Source organism: Camelus dromedarius, chromosome 14, assembly GCF_036321535.1.
Source record: "Camelus dromedarius isolate mCamDro1 chromosome 14, mCamDro1.pat, whole genome shotgun sequence".
NCBI classification, from domain to species: Eukaryota; Metazoa; Chordata; class Mammalia; order Artiodactyla; family Camelidae; genus Camelus; species Camelus dromedarius.
In genome coordinates, this window is record NC_087449.1 from 60887874 (window position 1) to 60913535 (window position 25662).

The 25662-nt window shown below is 43.8% G+C and overlaps 1 protein-coding gene across 5 annotated transcripts in view; it reads right to left on the bottom strand.

The window, feature by feature from the left end:
- Positions 1–25662, bottom strand: part of FHAD1 (forkhead associated phosphopeptide binding domain 1) — a 123551-nt gene that overhangs the window by 92688 nt on the left and 5201 nt on the right. For all 5 annotated transcript variants that reach the window (XM_064494042.1, XM_031464112.2, XM_064494041.1 and 2 more), the window contains exon 3: positions 6560–6766. In XM_064494042.1, the coding sequence (XP_064350112.1) occupies positions 6560–6766 (207 nt within the window). The remainder of the gene's footprint in view (positions 1–6559; positions 6767–25662) is intronic.

The window sequence follows — 25662 nt, forward strand, 5'->3', positions numbered from 1 at the left end:
AGGAGGGAAGGAGGCACGTTGACCACAGCATGGAGGAGCCATGGACCTCAGAAGACAGGATAAAACGCAGACATTAGACCTCAGAAGCCAGCAGGGGGCACTATATGCGGCCAGGACAAACAGCCTTTACCTGGACAGCTCCTGCGCTGTCACCATAACTCCATACCTGGGGTAATAATTCTACGTCTACAAGAAAAGGATAAATTATATTCAGGATTTTCATGTGAGAAATCAGGATTATTCATTTAGAACACAGAACTGCCAAGTTATACGTAATTTTTAGGTTTTGGAATTTAAAAGAAGTAGGTCTCTTTGAGTTGTTCAGAATAGTCATTCATTTGGATTTTTGCCATCTAATTTTCCCCCTTTTTTTGGTAAATATCTAGCTTACAACTTTTCCTTTCCTTTCAAGTTCTAGTTAGCTTTCTGGTCGGTCCATAAAATGGGAGAGAGTCCAATGAGAAAAACACCCAGATTTTCACAAATAGCCTTTTCTACCCCTCAACTTGGGCTACGTCACTTCAGCCTTGCTAGCCCGGAAGACTGAATGAGTGAGTGAATGATCATCAGCTCGGTTAAGGAAGGAGAAGAAACAGCGTGGTTCCAGTTTGGTAACACCAGGTGTCATGGGCCAGAGGAAGCAGGACGCAGCCACGGCTGGTCCCCGGGCTCCTGGGCTGGCTCTGGGTTCTGTCTCATCGGATGCTAAGGCTTCAGCTGGTGCCCCTCCCTCCGCCTCCTGGGTGTCATCTGCCTGGTCTGCAGATATCTGATGACAATGCAGACCTGAAGAGTCCTTTTATGTGCGTCTTTGCTGAGGACATTGCCTGAGGCGCCCTGCTGTCCACGCCCTCCACTTCACTGGCTCTGGGAAGTCTCCTTTGATATAAAACACCTGGTCTCAGGATTTCCTGTCACATCAGCAGGTCCCCACAGGACCTGTAAGAGCACAGTGCAGAGGGAATCCTATGAGGTCAGGCTGGAGAGGACAAAGCTTGACCAGCAAGAGGTCTGCTCTGAAGTGCACCATGCTCTCTGGTCATCCACTCAGTCACCGGCCCCTCACCCCTGAGTACAGTAAAGCCACATCCTCCTCAGGAACGGGATCTATTCAAAGTCTCAGGAGCATGGAAACGCCACCTTCCCTGGGAGCGGACGACTACGGCCCTGAGTCGGCAAGCTTCTCATCAGTCCTGTTCACCAAAGAAAAACAAGCTACATGGTCTCCCTAGAGATGAACCTGGGACTTTACAGTGGAGAAGTGGATCATTCATCATTTTCTTCCCCCAAAGCCCTAGCCCCGAATTCCGCTAGGGAGGTTCAGTTTAGGCAGTAGGAACACTTCCTACCCTGCATCCATTTTTCCCATCTTCTGGATGGGCACTTTAATTTTTTGTAGGGGAGACACCCTTTCCCTGACAGTTCAGAGTCCATGTAACTCTGGTGAGGCTGACCCCTCTACTATAGGGGTGAGGTCATAAGCCAGGCCTGGCCAATCAGAGCATTCCAGGCCCCTAGCTTCAGTGATCAGTTCAGGGATAGGTACATGATCCAAGGGACACCAGTGAAGACGCTTGTCCTTCCCCAGAGCTGCTGGTTTGGAGGGAGGGTGCTGGGACTGCTGGTGGCCACCTCCCTAAAGGTGAGGCAAGAGTCTGTCTGAGATTGTGAAGCTAATACAGAAGAAAGAGACAGATTCATTGGGCACCTGGATCCAGCTGGGCCTGAAGCTGGTACTTTTGGCCTTTTCAGTTACGTGAGTCCCCCTCCCCACCTTTTTTTTAATCTAGGCTATTTTGAGTTGGGTTTCTGACACTTGCAAACGATAAAATTTCCTGGATAATATGCATATTGAAACTTTAGCATAAGCATCACTATGTACTCAGAATGAAAGTTGTTTTAAAAGTTATGACATGCTCAAATAAAACCCACCAGACTGTAGTTACGTGGCAAATTTACCTTCAAACTTGTAAAAGTAAAGGAGCAGCCCCAGAGAGGAAGTGATTTAATGAGGTGGGAAGCCCCATAAAAAAAGAGACCAGCAGGACCCCCAGGCAGGGCCACTACTGTCCTGCCAGCACCATCCTGTTCCCTGGCCCAGTGGCTCTATCTCACTTTTTGCCTCTGAGATGGCTTACTTCTAGGAAAGTGGAACTTACCCCTAAAATTCTATTAGTTCCCTGAGCTAACTCCTGATTGGCCCATTTGTAGTACTTCATTTGCATGGAGCTCATTCCTGATTGGTTATTTCTCTCACTCCTGATTGGTCCATTACTACAAAGCTTGTTCCTAATTGGTCACCTTTGTTATACCTTATTTGCACATGATGTTACAAAATGTTGCAAAGTCTAGACCGGTAGCCTATAAAAGCCTGTGTAAACCTACAGACGGGGTCCAGAGCTTGGAGTGCTAACTCCTCTGGGCCCGCTGGCATAAACCTGAGTCTCCAACTCTCCGAGTACTGCTTGGTCTCTCACCCGGATCCAGGTTGCTGTCACAACTGAGCTGTAACACACTTTACTGCAATGTTAAGACCCACGAACCAATCGTAAGACAAATACTGAAATGTTACACGGAGAAGCTGAACAAATACAGAGTCCTCTAGCTACAGGAGGCTTCAGACTACAGATCCCAAATTTCTGCTTCAAAAGTTACCCAGGAAAGACATTCCAAAGGTTTAAAAGAAAATTTTCCAATTGAAGAACCGGGTAAAATTTATAACAGACATTTGTTGTGTATATAATATATTAATGTCCAGTGTATTAATCAGATATATCTCAATGTAATTATATTATTACTATATATGCAAGTGCATATTATACGTGTACATATATTTAGAACCTCGTATTTCCAGCTCTTTTTAAAAGAGGTAATGAAAAGACTATTCAAAATCTATTTTTTCAGCTTGTCTGTTTTTTCTTATTCGTCAGTTAACTAAGCAATTAACCGGCACAGCTCCTAGCACACAGTAGGGCTCAATCTGAGTGAGCTCTTTCTCCCCACCCTCCAGCCCCCCTCTATTTTTAGTTCTTCTTTCAGAAACTGAGCAAAATGAAAGAGGCGGTCCAGCGCAGCATTACAGGCAGAGGCGGATGAACGGTTTCTGCAGAGCCGGACAGTGAATACTTCCAGCTCTGTGCACATGGCCTGTCCAGCTAACTCTGCTGTTACTCAGGACGGCAGGCCCAGGCAATACCAAAGTGAATGGGATGGCTGTGTTCCCATGGAGCTTTATTTATGAAAACAGGTGATGGCCTGCTTTTGGCCCTGGGCCATAGTTTGCCGACAGCTGGTTAAGGACTTGGGATGCGTCATTGAACAGACTCCGGCCCAGCTCCCGGCTCTGCCCCGACCATCTGTGTGACCCGGATGAGTGTGTTGTTTTCGTTCCTCGTCTGTAAGATAGGGATCATAGCAGCTACTTCTTAGACGGTGAGAAGTGGATGAGACGGTGCGCGTGAAATGCTGGGAACGCTTCCTGGCGCATAACGCACAAGCGTTAAACACTAGCCATCAGGCATGTCGTCATCATCATCAAACAAGGAAAAGTAAGGGAGGAATGGCATTTGTCCACACACAGCAGCAGAATCCCTGGTAAAAAGGGACTGGAGCCAAACAGGGAAGCCAATCATTGAAACTGCATTTTCCTCTATTACCAGTGGCTTTCGCTTTTACCCACAGGATGAGTCATCCCCGTCAGCGTGTGAAATTGCAGGTTGGCCTGGGAATCGCAAAACCTTCCTCAGCCGCTGGGCAGTCAAGCACCTGCCATGATGCTTGGCGCTGTTAGGAAAATCCTCCCAGGGACTCGGGCGAGTCTGTTTTTAACCCTGGCTCTGGATCTACATGACTGACACATAACCTTGGGGAAGCCACTGAAACTCCTTGGGCATCAGTTTATACAATGATAGGGGTGGTCCCAGGAACCTCTATTAAAATCCTGAAGAGAGAAAGGGGACCTGTGCTGAATGCTCCTTGGCAGAAATTGTAAACTGAAGCTCAGAAAGGTAGAATAAATTTTCGATAAATTTTGCCATATTCCAAAGCAGACAAAGACACCATTTGTATATTTGGGTGACCAGAGTTTCCCTACTCAGCTGCTTTATAAGAACACCAGCACTGTGAACAGGACGGCTGGTTTTACATCTCCTGTCCTGAGGTTCAGAAAGCACTAAGAAAGGCAACAACAAGCAAAACCCACAATGCGGCAGGCACCCCGACTTGGTGACTTCAGTTCCCCACGCCTGGTTCTGAGGCACAGACTCTGCAATACTACTTACCGGTTGCTTCATGGCATTGCAAATGACCCTGTAAGTTATGCCCTGCACAGCTCCAGGGGCCGTCACCCACGTGGACTGTGACGTGGATGGTGCCTCCTGGGTTGTGCAACATGGACACCCCAGGTTATACTTCGGTGAGAGAGCTATGATTTACAGTGTCTACTCCTGGGCATAGCCTGGCTGCCAGTGTACTTTGTCAACCCAGAGTTTTTCTTTTTATTTTTCCATCTTGTATGTCATTTCATGGGTAATTTATCTGCAAGTGTATCCATCTGCTAGCTGGGGAGATCTTGGGAGGTTTCCTGTCCAAAGGAACACTCGCAAAGGAGGCGTCCTGGCTGCCACATGCCGGTTTGCTTGGTTCTAAGGCTGAGGGTTGTTAAGTGCCTATCAGCAACTTACATACACTGCCCACCGACTACCACCATCCCTCCATGTGGTGGAGAACTATTTATTACTACTGGAATGGGAATCAAGGCTTTGAGAGGTGATGCCTTGTGCGTGCCCAGGATAAAAGCCAGCATAAGAGCAAGGCTGGGACGCATGCTCTAACCACTGTGACGTCTGCAAAACGTTTGGTTCCCTAAATTCCCCCCTCGATAAATGCTGTCACATCCCTCTCTGTTCATTATGGTCGCCACAAAGCCTGAAATAAATGTTTTCACTTGGGAACTCTTTGTCCGGAAAAGAACAGTTCTGATCACACCCAGCCGGTATGACATGGGGGACAATCCTCCTTGGAAACTCCACCCCGGGAGGGAACACAGCGCCCTCGCCTGGGACCAAAAAATCAACCAGAAACAAGAACATGCAGGATTCAAGACAGCCACAAGTTTCTTGGAAAAACTGGGTCTCAAAATATTTGATGGGAGACGATCTCCAATCCTGCCTCTTTTTCCCCTCTTTCTTTCTTTTCTTTCAGATAGCTTGTAGGTCCGAAATTCAGATTTAACTGGGTGTCCTGCATTTTACCTGCCAACCCTAAGTATGAGTCCTCAGGCCCGGGGTGGGGCCCAGATCTGCTCCCCACAGACCAACAAAGGAGATCCTCAGAGCTTGTGTTGTAAATCCCCGATCAGGTCAAACCCCTCCTCAGTGCGGCCAGTGGACCCTGTTGCAGCCCACGAGCAAACACACTTCAATGTTGGTCCAAGGAGGAGAAGGAGGCTGAGCAGCAGCAGGAAAAAGCTGCCCCGGATTTTCAAAGCTGAACGTGATGGATGTGGCGTGTCGGTCCCGCAGCCTGAGGGATGCTGTTGACCTTCTCCGAGTGCATATTTAGGGCTGCCTACATGCCCCCACCCCAGGAGTCTGTCTAGATTCCCTAAACTCTATTTATTTATACCCACCCTTGTCCCAGAAAGGATTTTAAGCCTTGGAGGTCTCAGTCCATGCAGTATTCTTGGTGGTGAGGAGTGAGATGAACACACAAGACAGGTATTAACTGTGTGCTCACCACGAATGCACTGTGCTCGGAGTTTTACAACAGCCACCGCCTCAGATACCCTCGAGATAAGCCTGCAAGGTCACTGATGTCGTTGTCCCCATTTTGCAGATGAGGAAACTGAGGCTCCGAGGGGTCCAGCGGCTTGTGCAAGAGCACACCGAGGGGGCAAGTGGCAGAGCTGGGATTCTGCCTGCCTGCCCAGTGCCCAGCCTGCCTCCCTACTGAACTGACTGCATGCTCCTTGTGACTGAGCTATGAGGGCGAGTTTTGTGTTACATTCCACTTAACCTGGGGCTGTACTTTGCGCTCTGATCCCGGGAACATTTCTGATCCGGGTGGGATAACAGCTGCTGGGTGTCTACTCCCGCCGACACTGACTTGCCTTTTTACACGTAGATACTCTCTCAAAGCCTCGCATCCACTGGGAAAACTGAGACCCAGACATGCAAAGAACCCTGGCCGAGGTCACAAAGCTGGGAGGTTGCAGAGCACAGATCTGCCTAAAAAAGAAGCATCCGCACCCCGCCCCCCAGTATTCAAAAGCACACAGTCGCTTTCCACCTCCCCTGGCCAAGCCTCACTTTTCAGAAGTTCTGGGCAGACTACTGGGCAACTCTTCATGTAATTCCATAAAGTGCCCAGGAGAGGGCGCGAGGACTCCCTCCTCCCCGGGACTCACCGGATGGGGCTGAACTTTGCAAAACCCAGTCCTGTGGCTGCCACTGTGTGCGCAGCGTGAAATCTGAGCCATGTGCTCCGGCCAGGCTCCACCTTTGGCTGTATCTGAGCCCCGGGCTGCACCGTCCCCAACCCCGCGGGGGCCTGGACTTACCGAGGATGGGTTTTCGATGACCAGTTCGTAGGTCAGCCCTCCAGACCCAAACCTCAGGACGTCTCCGGGTAAGAGCTTGACAGCCACGTTCTGGATGTGGCACTCGTTGACGAAGGTGCCGCTGCGGGAATTAAAGTCCTGGAGAACAAAGCTTCCCTCGGCCTCATTATATTCAATGAGCGCGTGATGGTTGTCAATGTCTGCAGACTGAAATGGAGGAGGGGTCAGGAAGAGTCAGGAAAACAGGAATAACAAGGGGGCCCCTCACACTTACTAGTGCCACTGACACTGGGCGCCCCAACGTGCTAACACTTCACAGGGCTGGATGGTCACTGCAATCCTCGTTTTAAAAGGCAGACGCTGAGGATCAGAGAGGTTAAGTGACTTGCCCAAGGCCACAGAGCTAGTGAGTGGAGGGGCTAGACTCTGGGCTCTGCCTGACACCAGACCCAGAACAGGTGCCCAAGTTGTTGGCAACACAGAGGCAGGAGGGAACTCGGGGGTTGGGGGGGGACATTGGCCAGAAAATGACCACTTTATATCTGTCCGACCCCAGAGAGGACACAAAAATGCAAGTACGCTTTTGGTTGTCCTGCATGGCAAGACAGATGCCAGAAATGGCCCAAACACAAACCAGGAAGGTCAGCTGGCAAGTGACAATCGTCCATTTACTGCAAGAGTTATAGTTAAGGGGAGGTTTTGTAATGATCGTTGTATTCGTTGTTCTGTTCATTTAAAAAATAACATGTGTTTCTTAATATTGCAGAAAATGGGAACTAAAGAAAAGCCCAAAGACGACACCAAAATCACTGAGTCTCCCATCCTCCAGGGGCAGGCACTGTTAACACGGCGGTTCACAGCCTTCCAGTCTTTTTTCCTATGCTTGCAATCTTTTAAAAAAAGTCACAACAAAACTGAGATCATACCACACAACATAGTTTGATAACTAACTTTTAAAAGCCTTGGTGTACAATGAAGGTTTTCCCATGTGATTATTTCTATTGCTTCTTAAAAGCTAGTCACAATTTATCTAAACAAAGATGATCTCTTTTTCCGCGGGGGCCCTGGTGTGACCACATTCCCCCCTAGACGATGAACTGGCAGTGGTGGGGGCAGAAGGCTCCCATGTAATTTCAGCTTAATAAGAAGAAGGAGCAAAACTCGGCACCAAGGAGGAAACACCACATTCCCTTTGGCCTTGGGGCCCTGGACTGTGGGCTGCAGGGCACATGTGAAGTCTTCTGTCTTCTGGACGCTGCTTATGGGATACTCACTCCAGCCTGAGACTTTGCAATTATTCTCTAAGTTATTCTTCTGAGTGCCTCATCCAACTTTATAATGAGGACTTGGAATTAGAAATCTATACCAAAGTCCCATAATATAATTATAACCAATAGCTTATATTAATAATGTTATAGCTTATATTATATGATTATATAATAATATAATTGCTTATATTAGTAGAATATATTCATTACACATTGCATGCCAGGGAATTTGCTAAGTGCTTTATTGCATTATCCCCTTTCATCTTCACAACAATCCAAAGGGATAGTTCCTCATTTTTCTGGATGAGAAGACTGAGGAACAGAATGCTATGTTTGCCCAGGAAATTTGCTAAGTGCTTTATTGCATTATCTCCTTTCATCTTCATGACAATCCAAAGGGATAGTTCCTAATTTTTTAGATGAGAAGACTGAGGAACAGAATGATATGTTTGCCCAGAGTCACCCAGCTTGACTGGCCTGGCTGGTACCCAGGTTTGCCTGATTCAAATGTCTGCCCACTTCACAAATTCCTGCCACACACTTTGGCACTCACAGTATTGAAACACACAAAGCAAGCAGGGGGAGCTATATTCATTTCAGATAGAGCTGACTTCACAGCAAGGAAAGTTATCAGGGATAAAGAGAGGCACTACATAGTGATAAAGGGGTCAATTCTCCAAGAAGACATAACAATCCTTAATTGTATGTGCCTAACAATAGAGCATCAAAATATGGAAGGCAAAAACTGATAGAACTGAAGGAGAAACAGATGAGTCCATCGTGATAGTTGGAGACGGGAGCATCCCCTTGTCAGTAAGGGGCATATCCAGCAGGCAGAAAGGTAGTGAGAATAGAGGTAAACTGAACAGCATTATCAAGCATCTGGATCTCAGTGGCAGCCACACAACTTCAACCAACAACAACAAAACACACACTCTTCTTCACAAGCTCACGTGGAGCATTCACCAGACAGACCACATTCTGGGCCACAGAATACACCTCAGCAAATTTAAAAGAATAGATGTTATGCAAACTATGCTTTCAGACCACAGTGGAATTAAACTAGAAATCAATACTGGAAAGATAGCTGGAGAATCCCCAAATACTTGGGGGATTAAACAACATACTTCTAAGAAACAAATGGGGCAAGGAAGAAGTCTCATGAGAAATAAAAAATTATCTTGAGCTAAATGAAAATGAAAATGCAACTTAGGAAAATTCGTGGGATACAGTGAAAACGGTGACTGGAGGGAAGTTTATGGCACTGAAGGCACACGTTAGAAAACAAGAAAGATCTAATATAAATAATCTAAGCTTCCACCTTAGGAAACTAGAGAAAGAAGAGAGAGATAAGCCTCCCACAAGTAGAAGAAAAGCAACAATGAATGAAATAAAAAATAGGTAAACAACAGAGAAAAATCAACAAAATCAAGAGTTTTTTAAAAAGATCAATAAAATTGATAAACCTCTAGCAGGATAACCAAGAAAAAAAGAAGATGCAAATTACTAAAATTAGAAATGAAAGAGAGGCCATCACTGCTGGTCCCATGGACACTGAAACTGCAATAAAGGAATATTACGAGTAATTCCACGTCCATAGATTTTATAACAATGAAGTGGACCAATTCCTTAAAAGACCCAATCTGCCAAAAATCACACAAGGAGAAATAAATACTCTGAATAGGCTCGTATCTATTAGAGAGATTGAATCAATGATGAATAACCTTCCAAAATGAAAAACACTGGGCCCAGGTGGGTTCACAGGTGAATTCCATCAAACAGTTAAGGAAAGAATGATACCAGTTCTCTACAATCTCTTCCAGAAAATAGAGGCAGAAGGAATGCTTTCTAACTCATTCTGTGATACTCATTCTCTCATACCAAGACCAGATAAAGAAAGGAAAACTGCAGACCAGTACCTCTCATGAACGTAGACGCAAAATCCTCAACAAAATATTAGCAAATTGAACCCAACAATGTATAAGAAAAATTATACACCACAATCATGTGAGATCTATTCCAGGTATGCAAGGCTGGTTTAACATTTGGAAAACAATTAATGTAATCCATCACATCAACAATCTAAAGAAGAAAAATCACATGATCATATCAATAGATGAGAAAAGAGCATTTGACAAAATCTAATGCCCATTCATGATAAACCAACAAACCACAAAAACAACTTTTGGAAAATTAGTAATAGAGGGAACTTCCTCAACATAATAAAGAACATCTATAAAACCCCTAAAGCTAACATCATACTTAATGGTGAGAAACCAGAAACTTTCCATTTAAGATCTGGAATAAGGCAAGGATGTCCTGTTTCGCTACTCCTTTTCAGTACTGTACTGGATGTCCTAGCTAGTGCAATAAGACAAGAAAAGGGAATAAAAGATATATATACTGGGAAGGAAGAAATAAAACTCTCCCTCTTTGCAGATGACATGATTGTCTATGCAGAAAATTCCAAAGAACTGACAAAAAGAAACCCCTCCTGAAATGAATAAGCAATTATAGCAAGGTTTCAGGATACAAGATTAATATCCAACACTCAACTGCTTTCCTGTGTACCAGCAATGAACAACTTGAATTTGAAACTGAAAATATAACACCATTTACATGAGCACCAAGAAACAAGTACTTTGGAATAAATCTAATAAAATATGTAGCTATATGAAGAGCTACATGAAGAAAACTACAAAATGTTGATGAAAGAAATCAAAGCAGGCTAAATAAATGAAGAGCTATTCCATGTTTATTTGAAATTCCTTAATAATATATGATGCTTAACATCTTTTCATGTGCTTATTTGCCATCTGTATATCTACTTTGGTGAGATTCAAATCTCTTGCCCATTTTTATACCGGGTTGGTAGTTTTCTTATTGTTGACTTTTTAGACTCATTTATTTTGAATACAAGTTTACAGCATCTTTATTCATAATTGCCAAAAACAGGAAGCAACCAAGATGTCCTTTAAGGTAAGTGGATACACAAATTTTGGTACATCCATATAATGAAATATTAGTGATAAAAGGAAATGAGTTATCAAATCACAAAAGACATGAAGGAATTTTTTTTAATGGAGGTACTGGGGATTGAACCCAGGACCTCATGCATGCTAAGCATGTGCTCTACCACTGAGCTATACCCACCCCCCAGCATGGAGGAATCTTAATTGCATATTGCTTTAGTGAAAGAAGCTAGTCTGAAAAGGTTACATGCTGTATGAAATTCTGGATAAAGTAAAACTATAAGGACAGTAAAAAGTCAGTGCTTGCCAGGAGCTCAGGGGCTCAGGGACTCAGGGTGAATAGGTGGAACACAGGATTTTAGGGCACTGAAACTATTCTGTATCATACTGTAATGGTGGATACATGTCACTGTATGTTTGTCAAAACCAAAGAATGTACAACACAAAGAGTGAACCCTAATGTAAACTATGGACTTAGTTAATAATAACATATCAGTACTGGTTCATCAATTGTAACAAATGTACCACACTAATGCAAGATGTCAATACTAGGGGAAACTGTGTGTTTGAGGGGGTGGTGGGTATACGGGAACTCTCTGTATTATCTGCTCAATTTCCTGTAAACCTATTTTAAAAATAGTGAGATGTGTTTTATTATTATTATTAGTGAAATGACGTGAGTGGCATTTTCACTTATGCCACCCACATCATCCTTATCACCATTCCCACTGATCTTTGTGTTCTATGAACCCTTGATAACCTATGAATGGGAGAAATGCTATGTGTTGCATTTTGTTTTTCTTTTCCCAGGCTTCATTACTTTCAGTTCCTCAGAAGCTGTCAAGCCATTACTAAGAAATCAAGCAGAAAGTTTTAAATGACTCCATAAAATTGGGCAAGCTTCTACAAACATGTTAGGCCAAGAGGGAGCTTCCTAGTTCTGCCCCATATCACTCCCTCCTTTTACTTGGAAAATTGCTAAATGCTACTATTGGACAGAAGCCCTGCTGCTAATACAGACTGATTATATAAACTCCATCCTGTTCAGCTGTCCCACTATGAGATAAATTGTTATTTTTTATTATTATTATTAACAAACACATTTTGAGGGCTTCCTGTGAACTGGGCCCTGCTGAAGCATTTTCTCATTTAATCTGCATGACAGCCCTATATAGGGGTTCTATTATTACCTCCATCTTATAAATGAAGAAGCTGAGGCTCAAAAGGCGAGGTGAGAGGGCAGTGTTATCTTGATACCAAAACCAGACAAGGACACTACAAGAAAAGAAAACTACAGACCAATATCTCTTATGAACATTGATACAAAAATCCTCAACAAAATATGAGCAAATTGAATTCAATAGCACATTAAAAGGATTATATACCATGACCAAGTGAGTTTTATTCCTGGAATGAAGAGTTGATGGTTCGACATATGAAAATCCATATGATACATCACATTAACAGAAAGAAAGAATAAAACGATCATCTCAATTGACGCAGAAAAAGCATTTGACAAAATGCAACACTCTTTCATGATAAAAACACTTGACAAACAGGGAATAGGAGATTACCTCAACCTAATGAGGCCAAAAATGAAAAGCCCACAGCTAGCATCATACTCAATAGTGAAAGACTTAAAGATTTCCCTCTGAGATCAAGAACAAAAAATAGATACCTGCTTTTGCCACTTCTATTCAACAAATTCAGTCCTAGCCAGAGCAATTAGGCAAGAAAAAGAAATAAGGGCGTCCAAATGGAACAGAAGAAGTCAAATTATCCTTTTACAGACAGCATGATCTTACAGACAGCATGATCTTACCCTAAAGGGTCCACAGAAAACCACAGCTCTGTTAGAACTAATAAACAAAATTCACCAGCAAAGGTGTAGGACACAAAATCAATACACAAACATCAGTTGTGTTTCTATACACTAACAATGAACAATCTGAAAAGGAAGTTAAGAAAATAATAAAAAATGAAATATAACTTTATTTACAATAGCATCAAAAAGAATAACATATTTTGGAATAAACTTAACCAAGGTGGTAAAAGATATGTACAATGAAAACTACAAAATGTTGCTGGAAGAAATTAAAGAAGACACAAATAAATGGAAAGACATCCTGTGTTCATGGGTTGGAAGACTTCATATTGTTAAGATGTATATAGATTCAATGCAATCTCTTATCAAAATCCCAATGGCATTTTTTGCAGAAATATAAAAATCCATCCTAAAATTCATATGGAATCACAAGGGACCCCAGATTGCCAAAATAATCTTGGAAAAGGAAAACAAAGCTGGAGGTCTCACATTTCCTGATTTCAAAACTTACCACATACAGAGCTACGCTAATCAAAACAGTGTGGTCCTGGCATGAGGTCAGACGCATAGACCAATGGAACAGAATAGCGAGCACAGAAATAAAGCCTCACACACGTGGTCAAATGATTTTCAACAAGGGTGCTGAGAACATTCAGTGGAGAAAGAACAGTATTTTCAACAAATGATGCTGGGGAAACTGCAAAAGAATGAAGTTGGACTCATATCTTGCACCATATATAAAAATTAATTCATAATGGACCAAAGACCTGGGAAGGAGGATATAGCTCAGCAGTAGAGTGCATGCTTAGCATGCACAAGTCCTGGGTTCAATCCCCAGTACCTCCACTGTAAACAAACAAACGAATAAACCTAATAACCTACCCGCCCCCCCAATGGACCAGAGATCTAAATATAGCCTAAAACTATAAAACTTTTGTGACAGGAAAGAACAAATCTGACCCCATATTTGATCTGTTTCTTTGGCTTTAGCCCTGTGCCCTGTTTTCTAGGCCCGGTCTTGCTAGCTCTGCACCTTTTGTAAAAGAATGTTGCCTTTAGCCTGAAATATACAGGACAGCCTATTCTCAAGGCTCTGACCTTTAAGGATATTAACACCTTTGTACTTATAGAAAGATAACAAGTTGCAGAATAGAAAATAACATTTGTTTTGTTAGAGGTTTTACAGGGGCACCATGACCTGACCCAGGTGGACAGCTGCAAGAACAAAGAATTCCTACACCAAGAAGTTTGCAACAACCAACCACATCCCCTCCCCTTTTTAGTATAAAAGGAGCCTTAATTCTGACTTGGGTAAGATGGTTCTCCAAGACATTAGTCTGCCATCTTCTTGGTCGGCCGACTTTCTGAATTTGCCGACTTTGCCCCAACACCTTGTCACCCGATTTATTGGCCTGTCGTGCGGCAAATAGAACGAGTTTGGACTCAGCAACACTTTTAGAAGAAAACACATGGAAAAAGCTTTCTGATACAGGATTTGGCAATGTTTTTTTGGATACGATATCAAAAGCATAGGCAACAAAAGTAAAAATAGATGAATTGGACTACATCAAACATTAAAACTTCTGTGCATCAAAGGACACAGTTAACAGGGTGAAAGGCCATCTACAGAATAGAAAAAAATTGCTGCAAATCAAGTATCTGACAAAGGGTTAATATCAAGAATAAATAAAGAACTCCTATAACTCAACAACAACAAACAGCCTCAAATTGCCTGATTAAAAATGGGCAAAGCACTGGAATAGACATTTCTCCAAAGAAGATAAAGAAATGGCCAAAAACATATAAAAAGATGCTCAACGTCACTAATCACGAGGGAAATGCAAATCGAAACCACAATGAGATATCACCTCATACCCATTAGGATGGCTACTATCAAAAACAAACAACAGAAAATAATAAGGGTTGGAGAGCATGTGGAGAAAGTGGAACACATGCACTGTTGAGAATGTAAAATGGTGCAGCTGATGTGAAAAACAGTATGGTGGTTTCCCAAGAAATTTAAAATAGAATTATCATATGATCCAGCAAGTCCGCGTCTGGGTATATATACCCAAAAGAATTGAAAGGAGGAACTTGAAGAGATATTTATACACTCATGTTTATAGAGGCATCATTCACGATAGACAAAAGGTGGAAGCAACTCAAGTGCCCATCCACCGATGACTGGGTAAGCAAAATGTGGTGCATCCATACAGCGGGATTTTATTCAGCCTAAAAAAGGAAGGAAATTCTGACGTATGCTACAACATGGATGAACCTTGAGGACATCTTGCTAAGTGAATTAAGCATCACAAAAAGACAAATTTGTACAATTCCACTTCTGTGAGGAGCATCGAGTAGTCAAGCTCATAGAAACAGAAAACACAGTGGTGGTTGCGAGCGACTGGGGGAGGGGGAAATGGGAGTTGTTTAATGAGTACAGTTTCAGTTTTGCAAGATGAAAAATTCTGAAGATTGGTTGCACAACAGCGTGCATATAGCTTAACACTGCTGATCTGTACACTTGAAAATGGTTTATGTGCTGCGATCTATTGAAAGTCAGCCTTGACACAAGGGTTTGCCAAAAAACAAATAAAAATTAAAATTAAACAAAAAATACAAAAACAAAAAAAAATTTTTAAATGAGAAAAAACTATTAAAAATGGTTAAGATGGTAAAAAAATTTTTTGTGGATTTTACCACAATTTTTTAAATGGCTAAGATGAAGTGACTCACTCAGCCTCAAGATGCTGGCACATGGTGATGTCAGGGTTTGAACCCAAGTCTAATTCCAAAATCTGGACCCTTGACTTGTACCCTGCGCTTTTCAGAGTAGGGGGTGATTTAATAATGACAGAGGAATCTGGAAGCAAAAGTGCATTTTTTAAAATAGTCCTGCATTTTACTTTATTTTTTTTTACTTCAAATTGATTTCGTATTGCTGACTTTGCCTTGGCAAAAGTGGTTGTGAAACTGTGTGGGTTCCTTATGTAGATGTGCTATCAGAACAGCAAATCATGTTTGCCCCTTTTACTCTGAAGGCAACTTTTTAAGCTAAAGTTGCTTCCACAAAGAGCACATAAAATCTTGAGATCTTGGAAATATAATTCCTTGAAGAGATGGCTTTTGTTTTTTGTTTTTTGTTTTTTTTCCTGCATTTTCAGTATCTTTTAAAAGTACTAGTGAGTCCATAAAATACTGAGACGTTTACAAACCCACAAACAATGGCCAACGGCTCTGATGACCACTGTGCTTTGAGGATGCCTCCTCGGGAAGCTGACTGTCAGTTATGACCTTGGCCGCTGCCGGCGCTCAGCGTGTACCTGGGACCTTCCTTTGGAGCTGGGTTTCAACCTCACATCCCCTGGAACTGGGAAGCCCCGTCTCAGACTATAACCCCCCAACCTCTGGGCTTCCTTATCCTCTCTCCCCTCTCTCCTTGATTCTTCCCCCTTCCTGAGCGTAACTCCCTGCACCTCCCCTAGCCTGGGCCCTGTTCAAGCTCACCAGCTCCTTCAAGTCCGTCTCTGCCCTGAGTCCTCCCGCCAGCCTCACACTTATGAGTCTGGCCCAGTCCAGCGCTGCACGGCTCCCTCTGGCCACTCTAGCCACCAGGTCCCGGCCTGCTCGTTGGCCTTTCGTTCTACTCTTATAATATATCAGAAAAGAACAAATCTGACTCCTTATTTGATCTGTTCCTTTGGCTTTAACCCTGTGCTCTGTTTCCTGGGCTGGTTCCGCACCTTTTGTAAAAGAATGCTGCCTGTAGCCTGAAATATACAGGGCAGCCTATTCTCAAGGCTCTGACCTTTAAGGGGGTTAACGCTTTTGCATTCATATGAAGATAAAAAGTTGCAGAATAGAAATGACACTTGTTTGGTTGGAGGTTTACAGGGACACCATGACCTGACCTACGTGGACAGCTGCAAGAACAAAGGATTCTGACACCAAGAAGTTTGCAACAAGCACACTCCCTCCCCTTTTTAGCGTAAGAGGGGACTGACTTGTGACTCGGGGAAGATGGTTCTCCAGGACCATCTTCTCAGAATGCCGGCTTTCTGAATGAAGTCTCTGTTTCTTGCCTCAACACCTCGTCTCCCGATTTATTGGCCTGCTATGCAGCGAGCAGAAAGAGTTTGGACTCGGTAACAATCACAGCCACCTAGGTCCTCACCGCCACTCCTGTCAGCGTCCGCCACCTGCTCCTCCTGATCCTTTCCCCCTCCCCGCCCCCTCCAGCCCTCTGTCCAGCAGGTGGGCCTGTGCGGCTGCACCAATAGGCTGATGGGCTCCTTGCCTCTGGTTTCTGGTTGGGTTTGGCCAATGGGGGTTTGGAGATCAAGGCAGGGAGGAGAGAGGTTGGGGTACTTATTGCCCTGGCTCCCTCTCTTGAGGGCTCACACAGCTCCTGTCAGAGGACTCTGCCCAGCCCTCTGGGTCTCCAGGTTCCAGGATATGTCCCCGCCACTCACCCTTCAGGTCTTGGGCTGGGATGATCCTCACTCACGTACTTCTGGGCACCACACTCTCTGTGGTTTCCCTGAGCCCTGCCAGCCCTCTACGGGGTCCCTTCATGAAACTCGCCTCCATCACTGCACACCCCTTTGAACGCGCCCTCAGCTCCCTGCCCTGATTTCCTGGGTGTGGAGGGGCTCCTAGATGTGACCTTCAAGTCTTCTCAAAGCCACCAAGGGGCTCAGGGTGGTCTTGCCTTATCCCACCCTGGTCTGGTCCCTGTCATCACCAATCTCCTCTTTTGTATCTTTAGTCTCTCCTTGACCTGGTAACGTCCATCTAACCTGGGAACATGCTCACCATCGCCGCATCCTAGAAGCTCCTCCCCACACTGTCCTTTCCCTTAATTGCCAAACTGCTTCAAGAGCATTCCTTTCCCCCTGAGCCCTCAAGCCACTGCCACTGGTGGCCTCCTTGGGGCTCTTGGCCTCCCAGTGGCATCTGACACTGTTGTAGGAGGGAGGCCTGGTGGTTTAGGGGTCAGGAAGGCAGGATGGCATGGTGGTTACTAGACTGGCTTTTGAGGTGGGTGGATGGGGCTAAAGTCTAGCTCTCCTACTTACTAGCTGGGTGTCTTTGAGCAAGTGACCTATTCTCTTGGTACCTTAGTTTCCTCATCTGTAAATGTGGGTGACAACAGGACAGTCTTGTAAGTTACTGGTGGCATATAAATGAGACAACACATATAAAAGCACTTGGAAGAGAACTTTGGCACATTGAGCAAATGCAAAATGTTCTCTATTATGATCAAGAGGATGGGCACTGGGGTTCAGAAGCCTTGAGTTCAAGCCCCACTTCTACCACTTTCCAGCTGTGCAGCCCTGGGGCGTGTTTCTTTGCTTCTCTGCAGTTGCTCCCAGAGCTGCAAAAATGAGTCTGATCAGCTGGGCTTCATAGCACTGACAAAAGGTAATGTTCAAATTTGTAGGATAACGTTTTTGAAGTTAACTGGTTTGTGCGTGTGTGTGTGTGTTTGGTCTATTTCTTTTAACCTTTTGGTTCTTGGCTATCCCATCCCCCAGCCAGCCCTCTACGGCCTCGGGAAAGGGATGTAGTGCAGAAATAGTAAAAAAAAAAAAAAAAAAAAAAGTTTAAAAAAATGAGGTTTTCAAAAGAATGAGGATTTGAGGAAATGGCCAGGCGCTGGTGAAACAGTGAGTCTGGGAGTGGAAGGAAAGAGGAAGTTTAACTGCTCCCCCGGCCCCGGCAGCTGGATCCTTCCTCCCAGTCTCCCTCGGAGAGCCCAGAGGACTGGGAAGGCCTCAGGGAGAGGCTGGTTGTGAAGTCAGACTGCTCAAGTGAGCATGGTTCCCAGCGCCTCAGCCTCCCCCTGTGACCTTAGGCAGGATGCTCAGCCTGTCTTTGCCTCAACGTCCTCATCTGTAAAATGGGTCAAACATTAGGCCTTACCTTGTAAGGATGAAATGAGTCAATACACACAGAAGTGCAAAGAACGGTGCCTCGCACAAAGCAAGCCCTCGGGAACTGTCAGCTTTTTGTTATGAATCCCCCTGGCCTGGTAACAGCTTTCAGCCTCTCCTATCTCCCTGGTTACTCCCAGGTCTCTGTGCAGGACTCCCCTCCCTTTGCCTGCCCCTCAGATGCCACCGCCCCCCAGGATTCTAGGGTATGTCCATTTCCTCCTCACTCTGTCCACAGGCTGGGGACCCTCCACCACCCCCTCAATTCTCAGATGTGTATTTCCAACCCCTGGTTCATCTCCAGGCCCCAAACTGCCTGGCTGCTTCCTGGATGTTGAAGTGCTCACTCAAGGAATCCTGCCTCCTCCCCTCTCAGTAATGATATTACCACCCTCCAGCTCCTCTTCCAGGGAAAGCACCCGGCCACCATTTCATCTTTACCCAAATCACCCACTAGATGGCGCCACCTCAGCCTGCTGCCTGAATGAGGATCACAACGTTGGTTCATTTCACATTTCTCTGTCCATCCCATTCAGGATTCCACATGGTGAAATTTCCCTAGCTCAGTCAAATTACCGCAGTTAACTTACAAGTAATTTCCAGTATTTAGATATTAGAAGTTCCCAAAGCTAAAGTTACACTCAAAGAATGAAACTTCTTTCCTGTGAAGCTTTGAGTCAGATAGCCCAGAGTCTGAAACTCAGCCCTACCTCCCCTGGCTAGCTGTGTGCTTTGGGCAAGTTACTTAACCTTTCTGAGTCCATTTCCACATCTTCAGATGAGGATAATAATGACAATAATAGTTCCTACCCCACAGGACTTGTTTTGAGGATACAATTCTGTGAACATATATACAGAACATATACAGAATATATATGAAGCCATGTGAGATACAGTTAGTAGTCTATAAATGTATGCTGTAGTGGTTTATATTATTTATGTTATTCAGAAGATTATGATCTTTCTTTTGCCTCACATTCATCAGAATGGCTACTATAAAAAAAAGCAGGAAATAACAGGCACTGGTGAGGGAAGGGTGTGGGGAAAGTGGAACACTGTGCACTGCTGGTGAGAAAATTAGTGCAGCTGTTACAGAGAACAGCATGGCAGTTCCTCAGACAATTAAAAATAAAGTCATCATGTGGTCCAACAAGTCCACTTTTGGGTATCTAACCAAAAGGACTGAAAGCAGGGGCTTGAAGAGAGATTTGCACATCCATGTTCACAGCATTATTTGCAATAGCCAAAAGGGGGAAACAACACAAGTGCCCATCGGTAGATGAATGAATAAACAAAAGGTGGTAAAACCACACAATGGAATACTATTCAGCCTTTAAAAGCCAGGAAACTCAGACATATGCTACTACGTGGATGAACCAGGAGGACGTTATACTCAGTGATATAAGCCAGTCACAAAAAGATACCTTATATGAGGTGCCCAGAGCAGTCAAGTTCACAGGGACAGAAGGCAGCCAGGTGGTTGCCTGGTGAGGGGTGGGGGGGAGGATGTGGAGTTGTTTAATGGGTCCAGGGTTTGAGTTCTGCAAGATGAAAAGAGTCCTGGATATGGATGAGGGTGACGGCTGAACAACAGTGTGAATGTATTTAAGCCCCTGCACTGCACACTTAAAAATGGTTAAGATGGTCAGTTTGATGTTATGTGTATTTTACCACAATACAAACATGAGAAAAATGAGATGATGGTCTAACCCTTTTTGCTAAACATTTTCCTCTTGGAAGCCCTGCACCTGACGGAGGGAATAAGCAAGCCCAGCAGTTGCTGTGGTGGAAACTGACCAACGAAATCTGCCCAAGCTTCACTGCCTGTTCTCCAACAGGGGAGAAGAAAGTTCTCCCAGGACTAGTGAGACCAGATGGGTGAACCTGCAGAGCAAGCAGCGCCTGGGGAGGCTGTGGGGTTGGGGGATGGGAGCATGAGCCAGGCGGGACTACAAGTGGGCGAGTGCAGGTGGAGGAGCCGGGAAGTGCACCCCAGGCCTGTTCCATTCAGTGGACTTCCCCACAGAAGCTGAGCAGGGATAGGATTCCTCATCCAGGCCAGGTCCACCTGTCACCTTACATCTCAAAATGTAGGCACTGGCTCATCATAAGAGAAACGTGAATGGAAATTACATGGGTACCATATTGCACCTCGTAGATCACAGAAGATCCAGTGGTGTCCAACACCCTACGCTGGGGAGGGAGTGGGAACCAGGCGTCCACTGCTGGCGGGACACCACGTCTGGAAACCACTGATGGGCAATCTGGCCACCCCCGTCAGAGTTACGGATGTACATGACCTTTGACACAGCAGACATACATGCCTGCCCGTGAAATGACACAAACGACTGGAGAAGCATAGCAGCCTTGTTTAATAATAACAAACAAGCTTATGATGTGGGCTCCGGTTCTTTCCTAAGAGGCAGCCCAGAACTGGCTGGTGCCAGGCAAAGGGACGAGAGTCATCTGGCTGTAGCGGTTCTGGTGTGTTGTGAGCTCAGTCTGGCTCCGCGACCGTCAGATTCTCTATAAGAAGGGCTGACATGTGCTGCAGAGATGGCTCCACCAGTGGTGGAGGAAGGAGCCAGCTGTCCACACGGGGCAGAGGTGTAGGCGTGAGCATTTCATCCCCCTGACGTTTCTGCCCTTTGTTTTTCTGCTCCATCTCCACCTCCCAGCCACAGCACTGCCCTGACTTGGGCTGTCTTATAGCTTAGCCTTCTAGGGGATCCTGAACTTCCCCAGGGTGGGACTGGGTGAGTTCTGGGGGGGGGGGTCAGTCAGCCCTCTAGGTTTAACCTTCACTTCTCTTTTCCTCAAAACAAAGTTTATTGAAATGATAAACACACACACACACACACACACACACACACACACAGGAGTCCCTACAACATCAGAAGGAAAGAAGCACCGGTGATCACAAAGGGAGAGGGAGGGAGAATGATGCTGGGATTCTCAAAGTGTGGCCCCGGAACCAAGTCCAGGGGACCCCATCCCCCCACCGGAACCTGGGGAGCACACAGATGTGAGGATTCCTGGCCCCTACCCCGCACCGGCTGGGTCAGAATGTCTAGGGGTCCATATTTAACGAGCACTCTTACACACATGGAAAATCCAACACCCAGTGGTATTTCTTCATTCTGGAAGAACTGAACCTCTTTCTCAGCAGATTTTAAATGACAGCCACATTCAACTCTAAAAACTACACTTCACAAGACACATCAAATCATATAAATTATAATTCACAAGGTTTAGCTCCGAAACAAGCAAGGCTGAGGCTTTTGAGCCGTGTGAAATGGGAGAGGGGAGATTCTGAATAGAGCTCCTAATTGCTTGTTTGCACACAGCAGCCAGGATGGTCAATGGCCGGTGTCCCAATTGCTTAAAATCCTTCAGTGCCTTCTTCCCCGTTACTCTTCAGATAGAGATCAAAATCCTCATGGTGACATGAAGGAGGCCTACTTGTCTATTAGCACTCCTCCTTCCCACTCTGACTTCTGGACACACTGGTTTTCTCTAAGTCCCCTGTGCTTGTAATATGCTCTTCTACCCCAGGGCCTTTGCATATGCTATTCCCATCTCCTCTTACTAGTTAAGTCCTCCTTGTCCTCCGTGTTCCTTTCCTCTAGAGCCAATGTTGGACATGTTTGACTTATGTCTGCCTCTCTTCGCAGCTTCCTGATTGCAGGAACCATGCTTGATCCTGCCATCACTGTATACACCTAGGCTTGCGTCAGTGTTGAGGCTTCAGGTAAATATTATGGAATGAATGAGTGACGACAACAGTAAAACCTAGGCTGGCTGAAACAGGCTTCCTATTGCCTTTAGGGAACCAAGTTGCTTACAGGATACAGCAAGTAAGTCTGGATGGGAAAAGCCTGCAAATGTCAATATTGATATTCCCTGAGCCAAATGGTTACACGTGACTTTTATTTTCCTCCTTATATTTGGCTCTCTCCCCCTTTTAAAAACAAGAAGCATGTAACTACCTTCCATTATCAGAAAAAGTAAATGATGTCAAAACATTATGATACCAACGATCAACACAGTGTATCAGCCTTGCCAATGAGTATACATCTTTAGAAGCATGACTGCCTATTCTTAAGGGTCTACCCAGGTAAGTAAAACAATCTTTTTTATTTGCGAGATGTAACCTCTGGGTGATTTCAAGGATGACTTTTTATTAATATATATTTCTGAATTTTATTTAAGAGAATGACTTCTAGTGGCACAAATAACACAAACTATAAATTGACTGTTGAATTATTCCTCAGGATGGCTCATAGCTGATCAAAGGTGATTCTTCTAATCAGAAAGGCCCAGTGAAGTCAGCGGAGGGGCAATTTTTACCGTCCTTGTTTTATAAAACTGGAAAATGTTGATACGTTTGCAGGTTTCAATTCTTCGAAATGAACCTGAGCCCCTATACCACTTTTTCGAGCAAATCTCCTCTCCCAAAGCCAGTTAGGCATTGGGAAGATGATTTGTCTAAGAGAGGACAGAAGTACCGATCAAAAGTCTATTCACTGGGAGGAGGGAGGGTAGAGTATGTGCTTAATATGCAGGAGGTCCTGGGTTCAATCCCCATTACCTCCATTAAAAAAAGAGAGAGAGAAAGTCTATTCATGAAACACTTGGCAATCCATGTATTATCTGTTCTCTAGGGAGTCAAAATAAGCTCCAGCTTCTGGAAATGCAGCTGATTCCTTCATAAATCAATGTGGCTGTTGCTGGCGGTGGTGACTTATTTCTTAAACAAGCCTGAGGAGCAGTAAGCAGTCAATTTTATATGATGAATGCAACTCAATTTCTGCCTGTTTAATAACTGTCCTCATCAGTTTCCTTTTCCAAACGGCCTGTTGATATCAGTGGCCCCTCATCTCAATCCTGTGCACCTCTGAGGATTCTTCTCAGTTTTATGAGACTATGATAACGACCATGGTGTCATTTACTTAGCGCACCACGTACCAGGTATTTTATGTGCATTTCTCACTTAATCCTCACAACAGCCCTGTGAGTAAGAGCTTTATAGACAGGGACAATAAGCTCAGAGTGGTTAAGTAATTCACCTGAAGATACACAGCCACAAAGTAGCCTAATGAGATTCAAACTCAGATCTGTCTATCTCCAAAGCCTGCACTTAAAAAAACTACAACAGTTTTCTAACATCATAGTCAGGTTCAAAACAGAGATCTTGGTCTCTACTTTGGCCAGACAGGAAATAAAACTACCCAGGATCTGTCTTTTGTTATGATAAAGGAGAAGCTGCAATTCTTTTTCCTCTTTTTTCCCCACCACTTTGCACACTGAACAGAGTAGGTGAGAATCTCAAGGGAAGATTTATGAAGTTATTTTTAAATCTATTAGGTTTATGATAAACATTCCCAGAAACCTAGGAACGAAGGGGGAACTTTCTCACTTCATAAGAACATTTATAAAAATAAACATTATGAAAAACCAACAGCTAACTTCACACTTAATGGTGAAAGACTGAAAGCTTTCCCCTAGGATCAGGAACCAGCAAATATAAAGATTTATACTGCTCTTATTCAACAGAGTACTGGAAGTCTTAGCCAGTAAAATAAAGCAGGGAAAGGAAATCAAAGGCATTCAGATATCCTTTTCTGAAAGGAGAAATAAAACTCCTTATTTGCAGATGACATGATTGCTTATGTATAAAATCCTCTAAATCTACAAAAACCCTTATAAAGAAATACATATAGTTAAGGTTGCAAGACACCATACAAGCATACAAAAATCAATCATATTTCTATATACTCTTATTGAACATGTGGATACCAAAATTAGAAATATGATACCATTTTCAATCACCCAAAAAACTGAGAAATACTGAAGTGTAAATCTAACAAAACATGTATAGGATTTATATGCTGAAAACTACAGAACAGTCATGAAAGACATCAAGAGTCACCTGAATAAACGGAGAAATAAACCATGTTCATGAATTCGAGCACGGCATAGTTGGATATCAGTTCTACTCACATTGATACACAGGATTAAACACAATTCCAACCAAAATGACAGCAAGGTATTTTGTGTATGTAGACAGGCTTATACTAAAATGTAAATGAAAAGACAAAAGAATTGGAAAAAGTTTAAAAAAATTTAAAAGAAGATTTAGGACGTATACAGCTACAGTAATCATTGGTAGAGGGGTGGACACCCAGATCAATGAAACGTAACAGGGAATTCAGAAATAGCCCCCACACAAGTGTGGCCAGATGATTTCTGACAAAGTCGTAAAAGCAAATTCAACAGAGAAAGGGCGGTCTTTTCAACAAATGGTTCTGGAATAACGGAATATCCACATGCAATAAAAATGACCTAAATCTCACATCATACACAAAAATGAACTCAAAGAGGTTCATAGATTTAAGCATAAAACTATAAAATTTTTAGAAGAGAACATAGAGAAAATCCTCAAGATCAAGGACTAGGTGATGTGTTCTCAGACATGACACTAAAAGCATGATCTATAAAAGAAAAAAATGATTAATTGGACTGCATAAAATATTCTGTTAAGAGGATGAAAGGACAAGCTATGGACAAGAGAAAATATCTGCAAACCACATGAGTCCTGACAAGGGACTCGTATCTAAGACATGTAAAGAATTCTCAAAACTCAATGGTTAAAAAACCCCAAAAATCCGGTTAGAAATGGGCAAAAGACATAAAAAGATATTTCACCAAAAAAGATATGCAGAAGGCAAATAAATACATGAAAAGACATTTAACATCACTAGCCATTTGGGAAACCCAAGTGAAGACCTTGATGAGATATCACTACACACTTCCTAAAAGAGCTAAAACTTAAAAAAAGTGCTAACGCTAATTGCTGGTGAGGATGCAGGGAAGCCATGTCTCATACATTGCTGGTAGAAATGCAGAATGGTACCAACACCTTGGATAAGAGTCTGGCGGTTTCTTTAGAAACCAAATAAATATGAACATATGATCCAGCAACTGTACTCCTAAGCATTTATCCCAGAGAAATAAAAACTCAGGTTCACACAAAAACCTGTATACAAATGTTTATAGCAGATTTATTTGTAACAGCCCCAAACTGGAATCAAAATGTCTT